The sequence below is a fragment of the Trachypithecus francoisi genome, unplaced genomic scaffold, assembly GCF_009764315.1.
Source record: "Trachypithecus francoisi isolate TF-2019V2 unplaced genomic scaffold, Tfra_2.0 Lachesis_group13, whole genome shotgun sequence".
In the NCBI taxonomy this organism is placed as follows: domain Eukaryota; kingdom Metazoa; phylum Chordata; class Mammalia; order Primates; family Cercopithecidae; genus Trachypithecus; species Trachypithecus francoisi.
Window position 1 is genome coordinate 80,800,489 of NW_022681458.1, and position 21,711 is coordinate 80,822,199.

General features: G+C 38.2%; 1 protein-coding gene across 3 annotated transcripts in view; it reads right to left on the reverse strand.

The window, feature by feature from the left end:
• Positions 1–21,711, reverse strand: part of SLC4A10 (solute carrier family 4 member 10) — a 395,086-nt gene that overhangs the window by 147,714 nt on the left and 225,661 nt on the right. For all 3 annotated transcript variants that reach the window (XM_033231304.1, XM_033231305.1, XM_033231303.1), the window contains exon 4: positions 9,370–9,508. In XM_033231304.1, the coding sequence (XP_033087195.1) occupies positions 9,370–9,508 (139 nt within the window). The remainder of the gene's footprint in view (positions 1–9,369; positions 9,509–21,711) is intronic.

Below are 21,711 nucleotides of genomic sequence, written 5' to 3' on the forward strand. Positions count from 1 at the left end.
TAGCCTTCGAGGAAATAATGGATGTCTTAAGAAAAAACATCCTCTTTTAGGATAGTTGAGGGACATGGCTAGGGTGGAGCTAGAGAATAACATGTAATCAAAGAATACCTATACTCATCTTAAGGGGAAATGAAATACATCCACATTTAGTGTTTATAGACATTAGCTGTTCTTAATCTATATTATTTTCACACCTGTTCTTAATCCATATTATTTTCCACTAAAACATCCAGATGACTTAAACCATTACTAATTCTGAATATCAAATGCCTTCACAACATCAATAAAATTGTTTTGATGTAATAATCCTTTTCTCTGCTGCCACGTATGTACCAGAAGCCTAACTGCTACCCCCTGCTTTGCCTCTTCTGAGCTCATTTGTGGGAAGCTTTTACAAAGGGCAACTACAGTCAGTCGAACATGTTGTCACCACAATTGCACAGCTGTGGTAGCTTTGCTCACTTTTCTATTAATAACATTACATGTTATTTATAAGCAGGACATTGTAATTGTGTTGATTTCATTAGTCTCTTCATATGGCTTCTTTTAGGGTTTATAAAAGTGAACAGCTGGTTTTTACAAACATTTATTAAATAATTATGATTCAAAAATTTAGCTTCGAAATCTAAAACTTTGCTCAAGTTTTACTTGGCAATGACAGTGGGTATAAATTATGCAAGATGTGATATGTGACAGGTGCAACGTGCTGATAAAATATCCTTTTTATTTCTGCTGTGAGGGTAGAAAATTATTAATCCCATCTGGAATACTAACCAAAAGAAAGAAGTGCTTTAAATGGTGATTCTAATGATTTACTAGAATTAAATTGCACTTGAAAAATCTGATGGAGTCATGGATTAACAAAAATTAGCTTTTTTAGATGAACTAGGGCAATCAGAACAAAATTACTTCTGCCACTTTAAAACCTGTTACTTTTCGAAATCCTCAATAAATATGTTCTGCCTTTCCCTGAAGCATTGTGTCTCAGTTAAAATTCATCTACCGTCCCCTTCAATATCTGTTATTATTTCCATTGCTCATCAGATGCCTCCCTGAAGTTCAAACAGCTATACCATGCATTAGATTCTAGAAGCTTGACTACAAACATAGGTCCATCTAATAATATTAGAGAATGTGAATAATTAACTGGATTATCTTTTTTATTCTTTATAAATCAACAGCAATATATTTTGGTGGTTTACGACAAACATGTTATTGAGTTAATCCATTAGAGTATAACAAAAACCTACTTGCTCAACTGTAGCAAAGTGAGAGAGCTACATTCTAGTATTGCTTCTGCAATCTCCTAGCTTTATGAGAGTGGGCAAGTTACAAGAAGTTATTGGTTAAAATGAATGGATCACTATTTGATCTATAAGATGAAAAATCACCAACCACTATAAGAATAAGGGAGTTTCTCTTGCCAAAATACATATTCCAATCTTACTTTTCAGCTCTATTATGTAGTATGAGGATACAGAAGGAACTCTAAAAGAAATGCTTCAAAAAATTACTTCTTAGCAGTTGATTAAAAAGACTAACTAACCAGAGGTATCTAGTTACCATAATCACCAGATCGCCTTCTTTCAAGTCACCCAGGAACATCTGTTCCTTGTAACTCGTAGTAGACAGATGCTTCTGGTCTTAAACAGGGAGGGAGGCACTTTAACTTCCTTATCAAAATCACAAAAGAGCAAGTTATATCACTAATCTGTGGAAAAGATGATCATATATTCCTTTTCTGTCACCAAGTGAAGAAGATGAGCACATATATTACATATTTCTAAAACTCCCAGGTAGTTTTTGATGTAGTTGGGACAGAAAATAAGGTAGAAGTCTCTTCATCTTAATATGTACCAGGTTATATAAAACTATTTTAAATTTAAGTCTATTTTGAAAATATTACAATACAAAACATTATGAGAAAACTTAAGTAAATTTTTTTATTAAAAAGATTAGTTCACACAGAATAACATGCCACCAATTTAAAGTGTTCAAAAAGGCAAATAAAAGAAATGAACAAAGCCTGCAAGAAGTATGGGATTATATAAAAAGACCAAATCTACGTCTGATTGGAGTGCCTGAAAGTGAGGGGGAAAATGGAACCAAGTTGGAAAACACTCTTCACGATATCATCCAGGAGAACTTCCCCAACCTAGTAGGGCAGGTCAACATTCAAATTCAGGAAATACACAGAACGCCACAAAGATACTCCTCGAGAAGAGCAACTCCAAGACACATAATTGCCAGATTCACCAAAGTTGAAATGAAGGAAAGAATCTTAAGGGCAGCCAGAGAGAAAGGTCGGGTTACCCACAAAGGGAAGCCCATCAGACTAACAGCAGATCTCTCGGCAGAAACTCTACAAGCCAGAAGAGAGTGGGGGCCAATATTCAACATTCTTAAAGAAAAGAATTTTCAACCCAGAATTTCATATCCAGCCAAACTAAGTTTCATCAGTGAAGGAAAAATAAAATCCTTTAGAGATAAGCAAATGCTTAGAGATTTTGTCACTACCAGGCCTGCCTTACAAGAGACCCTGAAGGAAGCCCTAAACATGGAAAGAAACAACCGGTACCAGCCATTGCAAAAACATGCCAAAATGTAAAGACCATCGAGGCTAGGAAGAAACTACATCAACCAACAAGCAAAATAACCAGTTAATATCATAATGGCAGGATCAAGTTCACACATAACAATATTAACCTTAAATGTTAATGGACTAAATGCTCCAATTAAAAGACACAGACTGCCAAACTAGATAAGGAGTCAAGACCCATCAGTCTGCTGTATTCAGGAGACCCATCTCACATGCAGAGACATACATAGGCTCAAAATAAAGGGATGGAGGAAGATCTACCAAGCAAATGGAGAACAAAAAAAAGCAGGGGTTGCAATCCTAGTCTCTGATAAAACAGACTTTAACCATCAAAGATCAAAAGAGACAAAGAAGGCCATTACATAATGGTAAAGGGATCAATTCAACAGGAAGAGCTAACTCTCCTAAATATATATGCACCCAACACAGGAGCACCCAGATTCATAAAGCAAGTCCTTAGAGACTTACAAAGAGACTTAGACTCCCATACAATAATAATGGGAGACTTCAACACTCCACTGTCAACATTAGACAGATCAACGAGACAGAAAGTTAACAAGGATATCCAGGAATTGAACTCATTTCTGCACGAAGTGGACCTAATAGACATCTATAGAACTCTCCATCCCAAATCAACAGAATATACATTCTTGTCAGCACCACATTGCACTTATTCCAAAATTGACCACATAATTGGAAGTAAAGCACTCCTCAGAAAATATAAAAGAACAGAAATTATAGCAAACTGTCTCTCAGACCACAGTGCAATCAAACTAGAACTCAGGACTAAGAAACTCAATCAAAACCGCTCAACTACATGGAAACTGAACAACCTGCTCCTGAATGACTACTGGGTACATAATAAAATGAAGGCAGAAATATAGATGTTCTTTGAAACCAATGAGAACAAAGATACAACATACCAGAATCTCTGGGACACATTTAAAGCAGTGTGTAGAGGGAAATTTATAGCACTAAATGCCCACAAGAGAAAGCAGGATAGATCTAAAATTGACACTCTAACATCACAATTAAAAGGACTAGAGAGGCAAGAGCAAACACATTCAAAAGCTAGCAGAAGGCAAGAAATAACTAAGATCAGAGCAGAACTGAAGGAGATAGAGACACAAAAAACCCTCCAAAAAATCAATGAATCCAGGAGTTGGTTTTTTGAAAAGATCAACAAAATTGACAGACCACTAGCAAGACTAATAAAGAAGAAAAGAGAGAGGAATCAAATAGACGCAATAAAAAATGATAAAGGGGATATCACCACCGACCCCACAGAAATACAAACTACCATCAGAGAATACTATAAACACCTCTACACAAATCAACTAGAAAATCTAGAAGAAACGGATAATTTCCTGGACACTTACACTCTTCCAAGACTAAACCAGGAAGAAGTTGAATCCCTGAATAGACCAATAGCAGGCTCTGAAATTGAGGCAATAATTAATAGCCTACCAACCAAAAAAAGTCCAGGACCAGATGGATTCACAGCTGAATTCTACCAGAGGTACAAGGAGGAGCTGGTACCATTCCTTCTGAAACTATTCCAATCAATAGAAAAAGAGGGAATCCTCCCTAACTCATTTTATGAGGTCAACATCATCCTGATACCAAAGCCTGGCAGAGACACAACAAAAAAAGAGAATTTTAGACCAATATCCCTGATGAACATCGATGCAAAAATCCTCAATAAAATACTGGCAAACCGGATTCAGCAGCACATCAAAAAGCTTATCCACCATGATCAAGTGGGCTTCATCCCTGGGATGCAAGACTGGTTCAACATTCGCAAATCAATAAACGTAATCCAGCATATAAACAGAACCAAAGACAAGAACCACATGATTATCTCAATAGATGCAGAAAAGGCTTTTGACAAAATTCAACAGCCCTTCATGCTAAAAACTCTCAATAAATTTGGTATTGATGGAACGCACCTCAAAATAATAAGAGCTATTTATGACAAACCCACAGCTAATATCATACTGAATGGGCAAAAACTGGAAAAATTCCCTTTGAAAACTGGCACAAGACAGGGATGCCCTCTCTCACCACTCCTATTCAACATAGTGTTGGAAGTTCTGGCTAGGGCAATCAGGCAAGAGAAAGAAATCAAGGGTATTCAGTTAGGAAAAGAAGAAGTCAAATTGTCCCTGTTTGCAGATGACATGTTTGTATATTTAGAAAACCCCATTGTCTCAGCCCAAAATGTCCTTAAGCTGATAAGAAACTTCAGCAAAGTCTCAGGATACAAAATCAATGTGCAAAAATCACAAGCATTCTTATACACCAGTAACAGAGAGAGAGCCAAATCAGGAATGAACTTCCATTCACAATTGCTTCAAAGAGAATAAAATACCTAGGAATCCAACTTACAAGGGATGTAAAGGACCTCTTCAAGGAGAACTACAAACCACTGCTCAGTGAAATAAAAGAGGACACTAACAAATGGAAGAACATGCCATGCTCATGGATAGGAAGAATCAATATCGTGAAAATGGCCATACTGCCCAAGGTTCTTTATAGATTCAGTGCCATCCCCATCAAACTACCAATGAGTTTCTTCACAGAATTGGAAAAAACTGCTTTAAAGTTCATATGGAACAAAAAAGAGCCCGCATTGCCAAGACAATCCTAAGTCAAAAGGACAAAGCTGGAGGCGTCACGCTACCTGACTTCAAACTATACTACAAGGCTACAGTAACCAAAACAGCATGGTACTGGTACCAAAACAGACATATAGACCAATGGAACAGAACAGAGTCCTCAGAAATAATACCACACATCTACAGCCATCTGATCTTTGACAAACCTGAGAGAAACAAGAAATGGGGCAAGGATTCCCTATTTAATAAATGGTGCTGGGAAAATTGGCTAGCCATAAGTAGAAAGCTGAAACTGGATCCTTTCCTTACTCCTTATACGAAGATTAATTCAGGATGGATTAGAGACTTAAATGTTAGACCTAATACCATAAAAATCCTAGAAAAAACCTAGCTAATACCATTCAGGACATAGGCATGGGCAAGGACTTCATGTCTAAAACACCAAAAGCAACGGCAACAAAAGCCAAAATTGACAAATGGGATCTAATTAAACTAAAGAGCTTCTGCACAGCAAAAGAAACTACCATCAGAGTGAACAGGCAACCTACAGAATGGGAGAACATTTCTGCAATCTACTCATCTGACAAAGGGCTAATATGCAGAATCTACAAAGAACTCAAACAAATATACAAGAAAAAAACAAACAACCCCATCAAAAAGTGGGCAAAGGATATGAACAGACATTTCTCAAAAGAAGACATTCATACAGCCAACAGACACATGAAAAAATGCTCATCATCACTGGCCGTCAGAGAAATGCAAATCAAAACCACAATGAGATACCATCTCACACCAGTTAGAACGGCAATCATTAAAAAGTCAGGAAACAACAGGTGTTGGAGAGGATGTGGAGAAATAGGAACACTTTTACACTGTTGGTGGGACTGTAAACTCGTTCAACCATTATGGAAAACAGTATGGCCATTCCTCAGCGATCTAGAACTAGATGTACCATATGACCCAGCTATCCCACTACTGGGTATATACCCAAAGGATTATAAATCATGCTGCTATAAAGACACATGCATATGTATGTTTATTGCAGCACTATTCACAATAGCAAAGACTTGGAATCAACCCAAATGTCCATCTGTGACAGACTGGATTAAGAAAATGTGGCACATATACACCATGGAATATTATGCAGCCATAAAAAAGGATGAGTTTGCGTCCTTTGTAGGGACATGGATGCAGCTGGAAACCATCATTCTTAGCAAACTATCACAAGAACAGAAAACCAAACACCGCATGTTCTCACTCATAGGTGGGAACTGAACAATGAGATCCCTTGGACTCAGGAAGGGGAACATCACACATCGGGGCCTATCATGGGGAGGGGGTAGGGTGGAGGGATTGCATTGGGAGTTATACCTGATATAAATGATTAATTGGTGGGTGCTGACGAGTTGATGGGTGCAGCACACCAACATGGCACAAGTATGCATATGTAACAAACCTGTACGTTGTTATGCACATGTACCCTAGAACTTAATGTATAATAAAAAAAATTTAAAAAAATTAAAAAAAGGAAATAAAGAAAATAATGAATGATTTGATACAAAACAGATAAAGAAAATGAATAGTCCGTTCACATGAAAAAAATAAAAACATATGAAAAGATATTGAATCTCACTAATAATTTGAATAATCAAATTAAAACAATGAGATTTATGTTTTATTTATAAAACTAGAAAAGACATTTTAAGCAGTATGATAATTTGCTGTGAAAGGATGTGGAGGAAAAAAATAAGCACTCTCATACACTGTTGATATAAGTGTAAATTACAAAAACATTTTATGAAGGTAAGTTTACAGTATTTATCAAAGTAAAAAATGTCTGCTCTCTTTGCTACATATGTTCCCATTGTTAGAAATTCACTTTATAGAAATATCTACAAAATGATGACAAAATATTTGTGTGAACAATCATTGCAGCGGTTTTTATGGGAAAATATAAACAACCTAAATGTCTATCAAGACTAGCTAATAAATAAATAAAGGAAAGTTCGTCCATATAATTGAATGCAATGCAATCATCAAATAGATGATGTAAATTTAAATTGCTGGTATGGAAAATGTTCCAAATATATTAAGTGGAAAAGATAAGATATGAACACTGTATTTTGTATAATCCCTATTGTGTAAATTTAAAAGGGTATATATTTACATGCAGGTTTAGGCATTAAATTTGGGAGGAAAGATGCACAGAAAAGATTAACAGTGATTACTTTTGAAAAGAGATACTGTTAATAAGTGTAGAGAAGTACTTTTACTTTTCTGCCATGCTATACCTTGTGAATTTTAAATACTGGCAGTTATTAGTTTTATTTATTTTAAAATGTTAATAAGGATAAACTAGGTGGCAGCCATTTTGGTTGTCTCGTTTTTAGTGTTTTTTAAATAAAGGAGAGCTGTAAAGACCACTGAAAATATATTAAACAAGAATTAACTGGGCCAGTGTTATTCACAAGATTCATTTTCATAATTGAGAATTGAATTCTATACTGTCTGAGTAAAGTCAATGAATAAATGCAACTACAAGTTTAACATGATCCAGTGGAATTTCTGTGGTTTTCAGACAGCAATTGCAATCCAAGGACCACTAATAAATATGCTTAAGATAAAGATTTTCTAACAATAAAGCTGTCCTATGATGGAAAAGATAGCCTAACAAAACAATAAAACCTGTGTTGGCAGGGGGATGGTGGCTCACACCTGCAATCCCAGCACTTTGGGAGACTGAGGTGGGTAGATCACTTGAGGTCAGGAGTTCGAGACCATCCTGGCCAATAGGGTGAAACCCCATCTCTACTAAAAATACAAAAATTAGCTGGGCGTGGTGGCGGACGCCTGTGGTCCCAGCTACTAGGGAGGCTGGGGCAGGAGAGTCGCATGAACCAGGGAGGCGGAGGTTACAGCGAGCCGAGATCTCACCACTGCACTCCAGCCTGCGGGACAGAGCGAGACTCTGTCTCAGACAAAAATAAAAACAAAAACAAAAACAAAAAACACTAAACCGGTGTCAATGATGTGTTTAAGCACATCCTGCTATCTCTGCCTAGAATACTGTCCCCTCTGCTTTTCCGCCTAGCTAACTCCAGCCCAACTCACAAGAGGTAGCTCAAGCATCGCCTCCTCCAGGGAAGCTACCCTGATCCTCTCTTTCACTTTGTGGTTTAGATAACTGCTACTCAAAGAGTGGTTCTCAAAGCCAAAACATTTTACACAACATCCTCATGATCTGACTCTATGCCTGAGGCCTACTAAGTCTACATTTTAAACAACATTCCAGGTGATTTGTAGTCACATTAAAATTTGTGAAACAGTGGGTAAATGACAACGCTGGGTGTGCCCACAGTTTCTTGTGCATACTTGCATCATAGCATTCATTATACAGCATTTACAATTTTGTGTTCTTGTCTAAATTAGACTGTAAGATCCCTAAAGGCAAGATCTAAGATTTTTGTTGTTGTGCCATATCCATTGCACCTGGCACATTATGGACACTCTATAAATGTTTGCTAACTGAGCAAATCAGAAAGAATGAATAAAAAGTAAACACAAAATTTAATTCCAACTTTACAGAACTCTATCAATTATATAGCAATGTAAAAACCTTAATTACAAATGATAGAAAAAGTGATTTTAAAAGATATTTTTAAAAACCACTATGCTTAAATATATGCATATCCTAGAAATATATTACAAATTATTTTTATTCTCATGAAAGAGCACATGAAATTCAGGACTATACATAAAGCATCTTATGATATTTGCCCTTTCTTCTTTTAAAAAAAGGCCACTTTCAAGTTATCATATAATATCATAAATTTAGGTGCAAGCCAGCAGCTGAAAAAATAGAAATAAACTACTTATAGATTTCTTTTGTTTTGTTGATGACATACAAATTATGTTACTGTTTATCTTTAAGACTGCAGCTGTTGCTGGCTCTGCATCACCGTTTACTGTAATTACTGCCTTCAGATTTCTTTCTGACCCATATCCCGTTATAAGATATGCTCAGGCTAGATGAGCAACTTCTAAAATCAGCAGCAATCATGGATGTTTGCAAAATCGTTGCATTAGAAAACTCTTTTTCTAGTAACATGAAAATTATTTAGTATGCCTTCAACCTTTAACAAAAATCCTCACCTGGCTGTTTCTCGCCACTCAGCATCCTCACCTTCACGCCAACAAATCTCATCCAGTTCTGTGAAAAGGTCATGAGGAATGTGTTCCTCGTCATCATCCTCGGTTCCAAGAATAAATTGTACCCTCTGTGATGGGGTGTCTAAAAAATCAGAGACATGTATTACCATGAACATGTATTACCACGACCCTGAGCTTAAAATATCCCAGTCACTGCCTTCAACATCACCCCAAGCTCACACCTGCCCTGCTCCCCACTGCAACACTCATCCAAAACAAACTCAGGAACTAAAACCAAATTCATCATTACATGAAGTCCAGTATAATTTGGGATCATAAATATGTAAAATGTATATATTAATGTATACATATAATAAATAATAAATAAATGATTATTTTGGATTATTTTTAACACTCATGGAAACTATTCCTATTTCTCAGACACATATACTCATTTTCTCTCATCATATATGGTATATTTTATGGGTAATATTCAGAAGAGTAGATTATGATAAAATTCATTTATACTAAAACTATGCAGAGTGTTATTCACCAAAAAAACTCCCTTGTGATCCTCCTTTGTAGTCATTCCTATCTCCCTTTTGTAGCCCCCAGCAACCACTAATCTGGTCTCTTCTGCTAGCTTTGCCTTTGCAAAATGTCATGTAAGTGGAAACACAGCATATAACCTTTTGAGACTGGCTTTCTTCACTTAGCAAATGCCTTTGAGATTTTGAGATTTATCTGTCAATGTGTGTATTAGTAGTTCATTCTTTTTCATAGCTGAGTAACAGTCCATTGTAGGAATGTACCACTCTTGACTTATACATTCACCTGCTGGAGGACATTTGGATTTCTAGTGCTTGGCAATTATAAATACAACTGCTATAAGTATTCTTGTGTAGGCTTTTGTGTAAACATAAATTTTATTTATCTAGGGTAAATACCTAAAATGAGGATTGCTAGTCATACGAAAAGTGTACATTCAGCTTTATAAGACACTGCCAAACTGCTTTCCAGAATGGCTGTACCATTTTGCATTCCCAGGAGCAATGCAAGAGAGTTGCAGTTGTTCTGAATCTTCACCAGCACTTGGTATTATCAGTTGTTTTGTAGCCATTCTATGTAGTGGTATTTCATTGTGGTGTTACTTTACATTTCTATAATGGCTATTGCTGACAATTTTTCCTAAGTTTATTTGACTTTCATATTTATTCTCCGGCAAAGTGTTTATTAAAATATTTTGCTATTTTTATTGGGTTGTTTATTCCTTACTGTTGAGTTTTGAGACTTCTTATATATTCTGGATACACGACATTTTTTGAACGTATGATTTGCAAGATTTGTCTTTTTTCCCCATTTATAATTTGTCTTTATATTCTTTTAGCAGTGTCTTTCATTGAGGAAAACTTTTAAATTTTGATAAATTCTAATTTGTGTGTGTGTGTGTTATAGATTACGCTTTTAGTATTAAATTTGAAAACTCTCTGCCTAAAGGTCACAAAGATTTTCTTTTATGTTTTCTTCTAAAGTTTTGTATATTATGTTTTACATCTTGTAGCTATGGTCCATTTTGAGTTAATTCTGGTATAAGATATGAGGTTTAATTCACGGTGTTTTTTTTTTAATTTTTTGCATATGGATGTTAAATTGTTCCAATATCATACCATTTATGGAAAAGACCCAAATAAAAGACACAGAAAAAGTGTATTCTTCATGCTTTGTGCTGTTTTCAAAAATCAATTAGCTATATTTGTTTGGACTATTTTTCTGGACATTCTAACACGTTCCATTGATCTAGGCTTATATTTCAGTCAGTCCAGGATATTATAACAAAGTACCATAGATTGAATGGCTTATAAACAACAGAAATTTGTTTCTTACATTTCTGAAGGCTGGACGTCTGAAATCAGGGTGCCAGTGTGATTAGGTTCTAGTGAAGGCCTTATTCTGGGTTGCAAACTGCTGTTTTCTCCTTGTAATATCACATGGTGGAAAAGGCTGAGAGAGCTCTCTGAGGTTCATGTTACAAGCGCACTAATCCCAATCATGAGGGCTTTACCCTCATGACCTAATTTCACCTCAAAGGCCCGATCTCCTAATACCATCATATTGGGATTGGAATATCAACATATGAGTTTTGGGGGAACACAAAGATTTAGTTCATTTCTTTGTCTATTCCTTTGACAATAATACCACACTTTCTTGATTACTATAACTTTAGAGTAATTCTTCAAGTCAGATGGTATGAGTCTACCAAATTTGCTCTTCTTTTTCAAAACTGTTTGGCTATTCCAACCTTTTTGCCTTTCTATACACATTTTAGAACAAGTTTTTCTGTATCTACAAAATTCCTGCTTGGAATTTGATTGAAATTGCATTAAATCTATGGATCAATTTAGGGAGAATAGTATCTTAACTGTAACGATTTTTTCCAATCCATGGAAACTACACGTATCTTCATTTATTTAGGTCTTCTTTCATTTCAAAACATTTATTTCATCAGGTTTTATAATTTCCAGAACATAGATTTTATACCTACTTTGTTAAATTTATACCTAGATATTTCATTTCTTGAGGTTATTATATTTTTTAATTTATTTCCAATTTTTAATGCTAGTATAAAGAAATGTTATTTTCATGTGACCTTGGATCCTTCAACCCTATTAAACTTACTTATTATTTCTGAAAATTTTTTTTGTAGATTCCATGGAATTTTCCAGGTAGATGATCATGTCATCTGTGAATGTGAACGATTTTATTTTTTCCTTTCCAAACTCTTTATTTATTTATTTATTTATTGTACTAGATAGAATTACAGTACAATATTAAGTGGCAGTGGTGAGAGTGGCCATGCTTACTTTGTTCCTGGTGGCAGGAGGAAAACAGTTTTTTATGAGTAAGTATGATGTTAGTTTCCCTTCATCTGAGAATGCTTTTATTTAACCTTCATGCCTAAAGGATAAGTCACTGGATATAGAATCCTGGAATAAACATTCTTTCAGCATTCTCAAATGCTATTCCACTTCCTTTTAGCCTTCATGTTTCTTAATGAGAAATCCGCAATCATTGGGATCATTGTTCAATTTTTCTCTGGCTACTATTAGAATCTTTTCTTTGTTTTTAGTTTTCAGAAGCTTGGTTATGATACTTTTGAATAATTTTGGGATGTGGGGCTTTGTTTTGGTGTTCGTTTATTTTAGCATTTATCCTTGATTATTTTAGCATTTATCCTGTGGGAATCCTGAGCTTCTTGAATGTGTAAGTTTAAGGGGTTTTTTATCCAGAAATTAATTCTTTCTTTCTCTCTCTTCTCTTTTCTTTCTTTCCTGCTTGCTTGCTTGCTTGCTTGTTTTCTTTTTCTTTTTTTTTTTTTTTTGAGATGGAGTCTCACTCTGTCACTCAGGCTGGAGTGCAGTGGTGTGATCTCTGCTCACTGCAACCTCTGCCTCCCAAGTTCAAATGATTATCCTGCCTCAGCCTCCCAAGTAGCTGGGATTACAGGCATGCACCACCACATCCAGCTAATTTTTGTATTTTTAGTAGAGATGGAGTTTCCCCATGTTGGCCAGGCTGGTCTCAAACTCCTGACCTCCAGTGATCTGCCCGCCTTGGCCTCCCAAAGTGCTGGGATTACAGGCATGAGCCACCACACCTGTTTTCCAGCAATTATTTCTTCCATAGTTTTCTGTTTATCTGTTTGTTTCATACTATTTCTTTTTTGCTTCTGATATACTGATAGCAGAATCCACTGAGAATGGTTATCAACAATAGCCACAGCTTGTTTTGACATCATCTTTTCTCTAATTTTCCCATAAATACGCTATCAGTCACTCTGATAAATCTAACCAACAGAGGCTGGAAACAAACTCTTTCACTTTGTCTCATACATGTCTTTACTTAAGGTTACTATCAACAGGACTCAAAGCAGAAGGATGGACCAATCTACAGTATATACCTCAACCACACTGCCGATTATTCAGCTGCTGAATGCAACCAACTGAATAAATCCCCCAAACCATGAAGGTTTCCCTTACAAAGCCATGTGACTTTCTCCTTTAGTTTCTATATTAACCTTTCCACTTAGCTGGAGGCATTAGATCAGGTACAGTAGGATGTATGAGCAATTGCACAGTTTCTTCCTTGGACCACAAGGAGGTAGCTGAGGGCAATTCTATCATCCATAAAAACCTTAGTCCCCGAACTGAGGCTAAAGAAGGCTGCAATTGTATCATTAATCTTTTAGATTAAATTCAGGGGCAAATTTCTTACCAATTTTTCTAATTTGATGATTACCATTGTAGGGATAACTCTCTAGGGCACACATAACTAATAAGTCAATTATCCCTCCAGGAAGCTCATCCTCATAGCCAAGTGTAGATTTTGGAGTTGTGTCCAAAATCATCTAAAGCTTACATAATCTATTGGTGGTGTTTGCTTAAACATTCAAAGGTCTCTTACAACCATCCCTGTGGTTCAAGTCACTGTGTTTTATTTGATAGGAAAGGAAAATAACGCATGATTTGGACATAAGACATGCAGTCTTGGCCAGGCACAGTGGCTCATGCCTGTAATCCCAGCATTTTGGGAGGCCGGGGTGGATGGATCACGAGGTCAGGAGTTTGAGACCAATCTGGCCAGCCTGATGAAACCCCATCTCTACTAAAAATACAAAAAATTAGCTGGGCATGGTGGCACGTGCCTGTAGTCTTAAATACTCAGGAGACTGAGGCAGAAGAATTGCCTGAACCTGGCAGGTGGGGATTGCATTGAGCCAAGATCACGCTATTGCTCTCCAGCCTGGGCAACAGAGCAACACTCACTCCATCTCAAAAAAAAAAAAAAAAAAAAAAAAAGACATATGGTCTTACGGTCTTAAGGGTTCACACAATGGCCCTAGAAAGAACATGTTATTTACAATGACTGTGGCCCCCAAAATGGACTGATGTCAGTTAGAAGACACAGGTTGGCAATGTCTCCAACAGGGCCTCCAGGCCAGCTAGTTGGCCTTGGGGTTCTCAGTTCAGTTCAGATAATTGAGATTATCCCTGTTTTTCAGAGAAACTGCTTGGGGACAGGCAGTCCAATCTGATGTATTTGTCCATGCCAGCCGCTACATGGCATTCATCCATCCCATGGAATGAGTGATTGATGGTTATAGAAAGAGGGGTAAAAAATACACCCAAAGGTGTTAATAGGTTGTGTGTGTGTGTGTGTGTGTGTGTGCGTGTGTGTGTGTGTGTGTGTGTGTGTGTGTGACAAAGGATTTTTCCCTGCTGTTTCTAATAAACTTCTCAAGGTTAAAAGCGATGATGATCAAAATGCAGGCAGAGACATCTGATGAAGAATGTTAAGCCAGCAGGCAATTACATTTAAAGCATTTACCACAGTTTGACAGACTCACACCAAGGACTTTTCTTTATGTGGTAGTCTCCACGGAAAGTTCTGAAAGATCATTAATTTTACTCCTGCACCTGAAACATAGAGTGTGTTCCATTTCAGTAGCTATAATTTCACTTTTTGTTCTAACCATCCTCTATCATACTCAAACCTTTTGTTGGGAAGGGTCAGAATAAGGGAGAAAAGGGCATTTTTATAAAATTTAGAGATTCGTTATGTCCCCTACATTAATGGTGCATTTGGGCAATTGTAGGGGGTCTTGGCAAGCAGTGTACTCAACTAAATGGTTACTACTCTTAGAATGTAGGACCAAATGAAGCCAACAAGCATATCCAGTTAGCTATACAAGAATTAAGTACAAATTCCTGAGGCCTCCCTTTAGCTAGACTAACATTTGGAGGATATATCAATCAGGCTGGCCTGAGGTTTCTGTAAGAAGAAAGGAAAATGCGTCATGCCCAGAAATGGTCATGGTGGAATACTAATTTTTCAATATAAGTTTATACAAAATCTTAACCCTTTCGTTCTGATTATTATCCACTTAGTGGCTGAGAGGAAATTATCTCTTTCTGAAGAAGCCACATTCAGTGACCAAACCATTTTACTTATATGTGTGCACCAGGAGGAGGTGAGAGAGGCAGAGGTGGAAACTTTTCTTAATTTTTGAAGAAGCACTTCCAACATTTAACAATACCAGATGCCCATGGATGATAGGAAATGTGGAAGGTCTATCAGATACCTTGACTATCAGCCAATTGTTGCATGACTTTGGGGATTAAAAAGTGCATGACTCTCTGACTGCGAATGGTTCAGAAATCTGAATACATAATATAGATTAGTTTCAAGGGTCACATGGTGTGTCTAGAATAAACTAATTGGCTGTAACAGCAACATCCTCAGACTAGATGTGTCTGCTGCCCTACTATCAATACAACATTTATTAAGTTCTTGCCTGGTTCCAACATAAGGGTTCTAGAACTTTTCTAGAACTTCAGGCTGACCACAAGAATTCATCTGAATTTCTTTGTTGACCTTTTCATTCTCCAGTGGGTCACTTATATCAGCATTATGAAACCAATCTGGGGTATAAGAATGCAATACTAACTTATGCCTCATCTATAGTTGCCCCTTGATTTTGTCTCTTCCAGATAAATCTCCACAACAGAGCCAAAGTTCTTTTACAGCAGATAGAACCCATTACAGAAAATTCCAAGACTTTTTACTGTCATCTCCAGATGGATTACAAGTTGGCATGATAGTAGGAGAGTCTGAGCAAAAAAGATATCCCAGTTTTGGCCATTCTTCTGTTACCAACATTACATGGCCCACCTCACTCATTTTCCAAGAAAACCAGTCAAAGTTCTAATGATTTGCCTTGTTTCTGTACATAATAGTCATAAATTTTCCTCTCATGCTCACTGTAGGTATGTATCTCTAAAATTGTTGTTTGAAAGAAAATGCAGCCGGGTGCTGTGGCTCGTAATCCCAGCACTTTGGAGGCCTGTAATCCCAGCACTTTGGAAGACCCAGGCAGGCAGATCATGAGGTCAGGAGATCAAGACCAACCTGGCTAACACAGTGAAATCCCGTCTCTACTAAAAACACAAAAAATTAGCCGGGCATGGTGGCGGGCGCCTGTAGTCCCAGCTACTCGGGAGGCTGAGGCAGGAAATGGCGTGAACCTGGGAGGCGGACCTTGCAGTGAGCCGAGATTGCGCCACTGCACTCCAGCCTGGGTGACAGAGCAAGACTCCATCTCAAAAAAAACCAAACCAAAACAAACAAACAAACAACAACAACAAAAAAAAAAAAAAGAAAAGAAAATGCAAACTTGTTCCTTTCTCCCCGCCCCACAGCCCAAATGAATCTAAGTACTAATTGTTACAATGGGTGAACCTGAAACTACTGCCAGACTGTAATCTCCCTGCCTAAAGGACAGTTAAACCATATCTACTGCCTAGTTCTCAGCTTTCAACTACCTCCCCAAATCCTCCTCATTAACGAGCAATAGAGTAGAAGAATATTTATTGCTCTGCTTACTAGACAATTTGGTCCACAAGTTTGCTACCAATACCAATGGACTTCTTTCAAAGTCTATTAATTAACTGTGAGGCCATCACCCTTCTTTCTCCAAAAGCCATGTCTCTGTCAGTATCCCTTCCTCGTTGCCAAAACTGCCAAGAATTGTGAAGGGTATCAGCATTTGCCCTGCCAGTTTTATGGATGCTAGCAAAAGCCATGAGACTCTTGAGTCAGAGACAAAAGACAGTTTATTATGCACAGAATAGTAGTATCTAGAGTATCATCATTTGTGTTGCATTCTGAGCCCCAACTCCCACAGAAGGGTGTGCAAAGGGCCAGGAGATTCTGCACACGCAGCAGGATGTGTGACAGGGGAGAATCAAGGTAGGGAACTCAACTCTTTCATAATGGACAACAATCCTCACTGATTGTTGTCCCATAAAGAGACATTATCTCTACTGTATAAAGATAACAAACCTATACTTTGCTGCAAAGAGAGACACAATCTATATCTTCCTAGTGTGTTCATGATACAAACATACTTGTAAAGATAGACAGGCACAAAGTCAGTTAGTGCCTCTGCCAAAAAGATGTTTGGGAACATAAGAGATACACGGAGATTTGTCTTCCAACAGCCATCTTCATGTTCTGATCACTCTCAGAAAAAGAAAGAAAAATCTTTGAATTAAAAGCTTTTGTTGAGGGGGTGGAGCAAGATGGCCGAATAGGAACAGCTCCAGTCTCCAGCTCCCAGCGCGAGCGACACAGAAGACAGGTGATTTCTGCATTTTCAACTGAGGTACTGGGTTCATCTCAATGCGGAGTGCCAGACAATTGGTGCTGGTCAGCTGTTGCAGCCCGACCAGCGAGAGCTGAAGCAGGGCGAGGCATCGCCCCACCTGGGAAGCTCAAGGGGGAAGGGAATCCTTTTCCTAGACAGGGGAACTGAGACACACGACACCTGGAAAAGTAGGTAACTCCCACCCCAATACGGCGTTTTAAGCAAACGGGCACACCAGAAGATTATATCCCACACCTGGCCAGGAGGGTCCCACACCCAGGGAGCCTTCCTCATTGCTAGCACAGCAGACTGCGATCTAACCACAAGGCAGCAGCGAGGATGGGGGAGGGGCCCCCGCCAAAGCTGAGGCTTAAGTAGGTAAACAAAGCCCTGGGAAGATCGAACTGGGTGGAGCTCACAGCAGCTCAAGGAGGCCTGCCAGTCTCTGTAGACTCCATCTCTGGGGACAGGGCACAGCTAAACAACAACAACAACAACAAAAACAGCAGAAACCTCTGCAGATGCAAGCGACTCTGTCTGACAGCTTTGAAGAGAGCGGTGGATCTCCCAACACAGAGGTTGAGATCTGAGAATGGTCAGACTACCTGCTCAAGTGGGTCCCTGAACCCTGAGCAGCCTAACTGGGAGACATCCTCCACTGGGGGCAGATCAACACCCCACACCTCACACAGTGGAGTACACCTCTGAGAGGAAGCTTCCAAATCAAGAATCAGACAGGTACACTCACTGTTCAGCAGTATTATATCTTCTGCAGCCTCAGCTGCTGACACCCAGGCAAACAGGGTCTGGAGTGGACCTCAAGCAATCTCCAACAGACCTACAGCTGAGGGTCCTGACTGTTAGAAGGAAAACTAACAAACAGGAGGGACACCCACACCAAAACCCCATCAGTACATCACCATCATCAAAGACCAGAGGCAGATAAAACCACAAAGATGGGGAAAAAGCAGGGCAGAAAAGCTGGAAATTCAAAAAATAAGAGCGCATCTCCCCCTCCAAAGGAACGCAGCTCATCACCAGCAACAGATCAAAGCTGGATGGGGAATGACTTTGATGAGATGACAGAAGAAGGCTTCAGTCCATCAAACTTCTCAGAGCTAAAGGAGGAATTATGTACCCAGCGCAAAGAAACTAAAAATCTTGAAAAAAGAGTGGAAGAATTGATAACCAGAATAATTAATGCAGAGAAGGCCATAAACGAACTGACGGAGATGAAAACTATGACACGAGAAATACGTGACAAATGCACAAGCTTCAGTAACTGACTCGATCAACTGGAAGAAAGAGTATCAGCGATTGAGGATCAAATGAATGAAATGAAGCGAGAAGAGAAATCTAAAGAAAAAAGAAGAAAAAGAAATGAACAAAGCCTGCAAGAAGTATGGTATTATATAAAAAGACCAAATCTATGTCTGATTGGGGTGCCTGAAAGTGAGGGGGAAAATGGAACCAAGTTGGAAAACACTCTTCACGATATCATCCAGGAGAACTTCCCCAACCTAGTAGGGCAGGCCAACATTCAAATTCAGAAAATACAGAGAATGCCACAAAGATACTCCTCGAGAAGAGCAACTCCAAGACACATAATTGCCAGATTCACCAAAGTTGAAATGAAGGAAAGAATCTTAAGGGCAGCCAGAGAGAAAGGTCGGGTTACCCACAAAGGGAAGCCCATCAGACTAACAGCAGACCTCTCGGCAGAAACTCTACAAGCCAGAAGAGAGTGGGGGCCAATATTCAACATTCTTAAAGAAAAGAATTTTCAACTCAGAATTTCATATCCAGCCAAACTAAGTTTCATCAGTGAAGGAGAAATAAAATCCTTTACAGATAAGCAAATGCTTAGAGATTTTGTCATCACCAGGCCTGCCTTACAAGAGACCCTGAAGGAAGCACTAATCATGGAAAGGAACAACCGGTACCAGCCATTGCAAAAACATGCCAAAATGTAAAGACCATCGAGGCTAGGAAGAAACTGCATCAACCAACGAGCAAAATAACCAGTTAATATCATAATGGCAGGATCAAGTTCACACATAACAATATTAACCTTAAATGTAAATGGACTAAATGCTCCAATTAAAAGACACAGAGTGGCAAACTGGATAAAGAGTCAAGACCCATCAGTCTGCTGTATTCAGGAGACCCATCTCACATGCAGAGACATACAAAGGCTCAAAATAAACGGATGGAGGAAGATCTACCAAGCAAATGGAGAACAAAAAAAGCAGGGGTTGCAATACTAGTCTCTGATAAAACAGACTTTAAACCATCAAAGATCAAAAGAGACAAAGAAGGCCATTACATAACAGTAAAGGGATGAATTCAACAGGAAGAGCTAACTATCCTAAATATATATGCACCCAATACAGGAGCACCCAGATTCATAAAGCAAGTCCTTAGAGACTTACAAAGAGACTTAGATTCCCATACAATAATAATGGGAGACTTCAACTGTCAACATTAGACAGATCAACGAGACAGAAAGTTAACAAGGATATCCAGGAATTGAACTCATCTCTGCAGCAAGCAGACCTAATAGACATCTACAGAAATCTCTACCACAAATCAACAGAATATACATTCTTCTCAGCACCACATCACACTTACTCCAAAATTGACCACATAGTTGGAAGTAAAGCACTCCTCAGCAAATATACAAGAATGGAAATTATAACAAACTGTCTCTCAAACCACAGTGCAATCAAACTAGAACTCAGGACTAAGAAACTCAATCAAAACCGCTCAACTACATGGAAACTGAATAACTTGCTCCTGAATGACTACTGGGTACATAACGAAATGAAAGCAGAAATAAAGATGTTCTTTGAAACCAATGAGAACAAAGATACAACATACCAGAATCTCTGGGACATATTTAAAGCAGTGTGTAGAGGGAAATTTATAGCACTAAATGCCCACAAGGGAAAGCTGGAAAGATCTAAAATTGACACTCTAACATCACAATTAAAAGAACTAGAGAAGCAAGAGCAAACACATTCAAAAGCTAGCAGAAGGCAAGAAATAACTAAGATCAGAGCAGAACTGAAGGGGATTGAGACACAAAATCCCTCCAAAAAATCAATGCATCCAGGAGTTGGTTTTTTGAAAAGATCAACAAAACTGATAGACCGCTAGCAAGACGAATAAAGAAGAAAAGAGAGAAGAATCAAACAGAGGCAATAAAAAATGATAAAGGGGATATCACCACCAACCCCACAGAAATACAAACTACCATCAGAGAATACTATAAACACCTCTACGCAAATAAACTAGAAAATCTAGAAGAAATGGATAATTTCCTGGACACTTACACTCTCCCAAGACTAAACCAGGAAGAACCTGAATCCCTGAATAGACCAATAGCAGGCTCTGAAATTGAGGCAATAATTAATAGCCTACCAACCAAAAAAAGTCCAGGACCAGATGGATTCACAGCTGAATTCTACCAGAGGTACAAGGAGGAGCTGGTACCATTCCTTCTGAAACTATTCCAATCAATAGAAAAAGAGAGAATCCTCCCTAACTCATTTTATGAGGCCAACATCATCCTGATACCAAAGCCTGGCAGAGACACAACAAAAAAAGAGAATTTTAGACCAATATCCCTGATGAACATCGATGCAAAAATCCTCAATAAAATACTGGCAAACCGGATCCAGCAGCACATCAAAAAGCTAATCCACCATGATCAAGTGGGCTTCATCCCTGGGATGCAAGGCTGGTTCAACATGCGCAAATCAATAAACGTAATCCAGCATATAAACAGAACCAAAGACAAAAACTACATGATTATCTCAATAGATGCAGAAAAGGCCCTTAACAAAATTTAACAGCCCTTCACGCTAAAAACTCTCAATAAATTCGGTATTGATGGAATGTATCTCAAAATCATAAGAGCTATTTATGAGCAACCCACAGCCAGTATCATACTGAATGAGCAAAAACTCGAAAAATTCCCTTTGAAAACTGGCACAAGACAGGGATGCCCTCTCTCACCACTCCTATTCAACATAGTGTTGGAAGTTCTGGCTAGGGCAATCAGGCAAGAGAAAGAAATCAAGGGTATTCAGTTAGGAAAAGAAGAAGTCAAATTGTCCCTGTTTGCAGATGACATGATT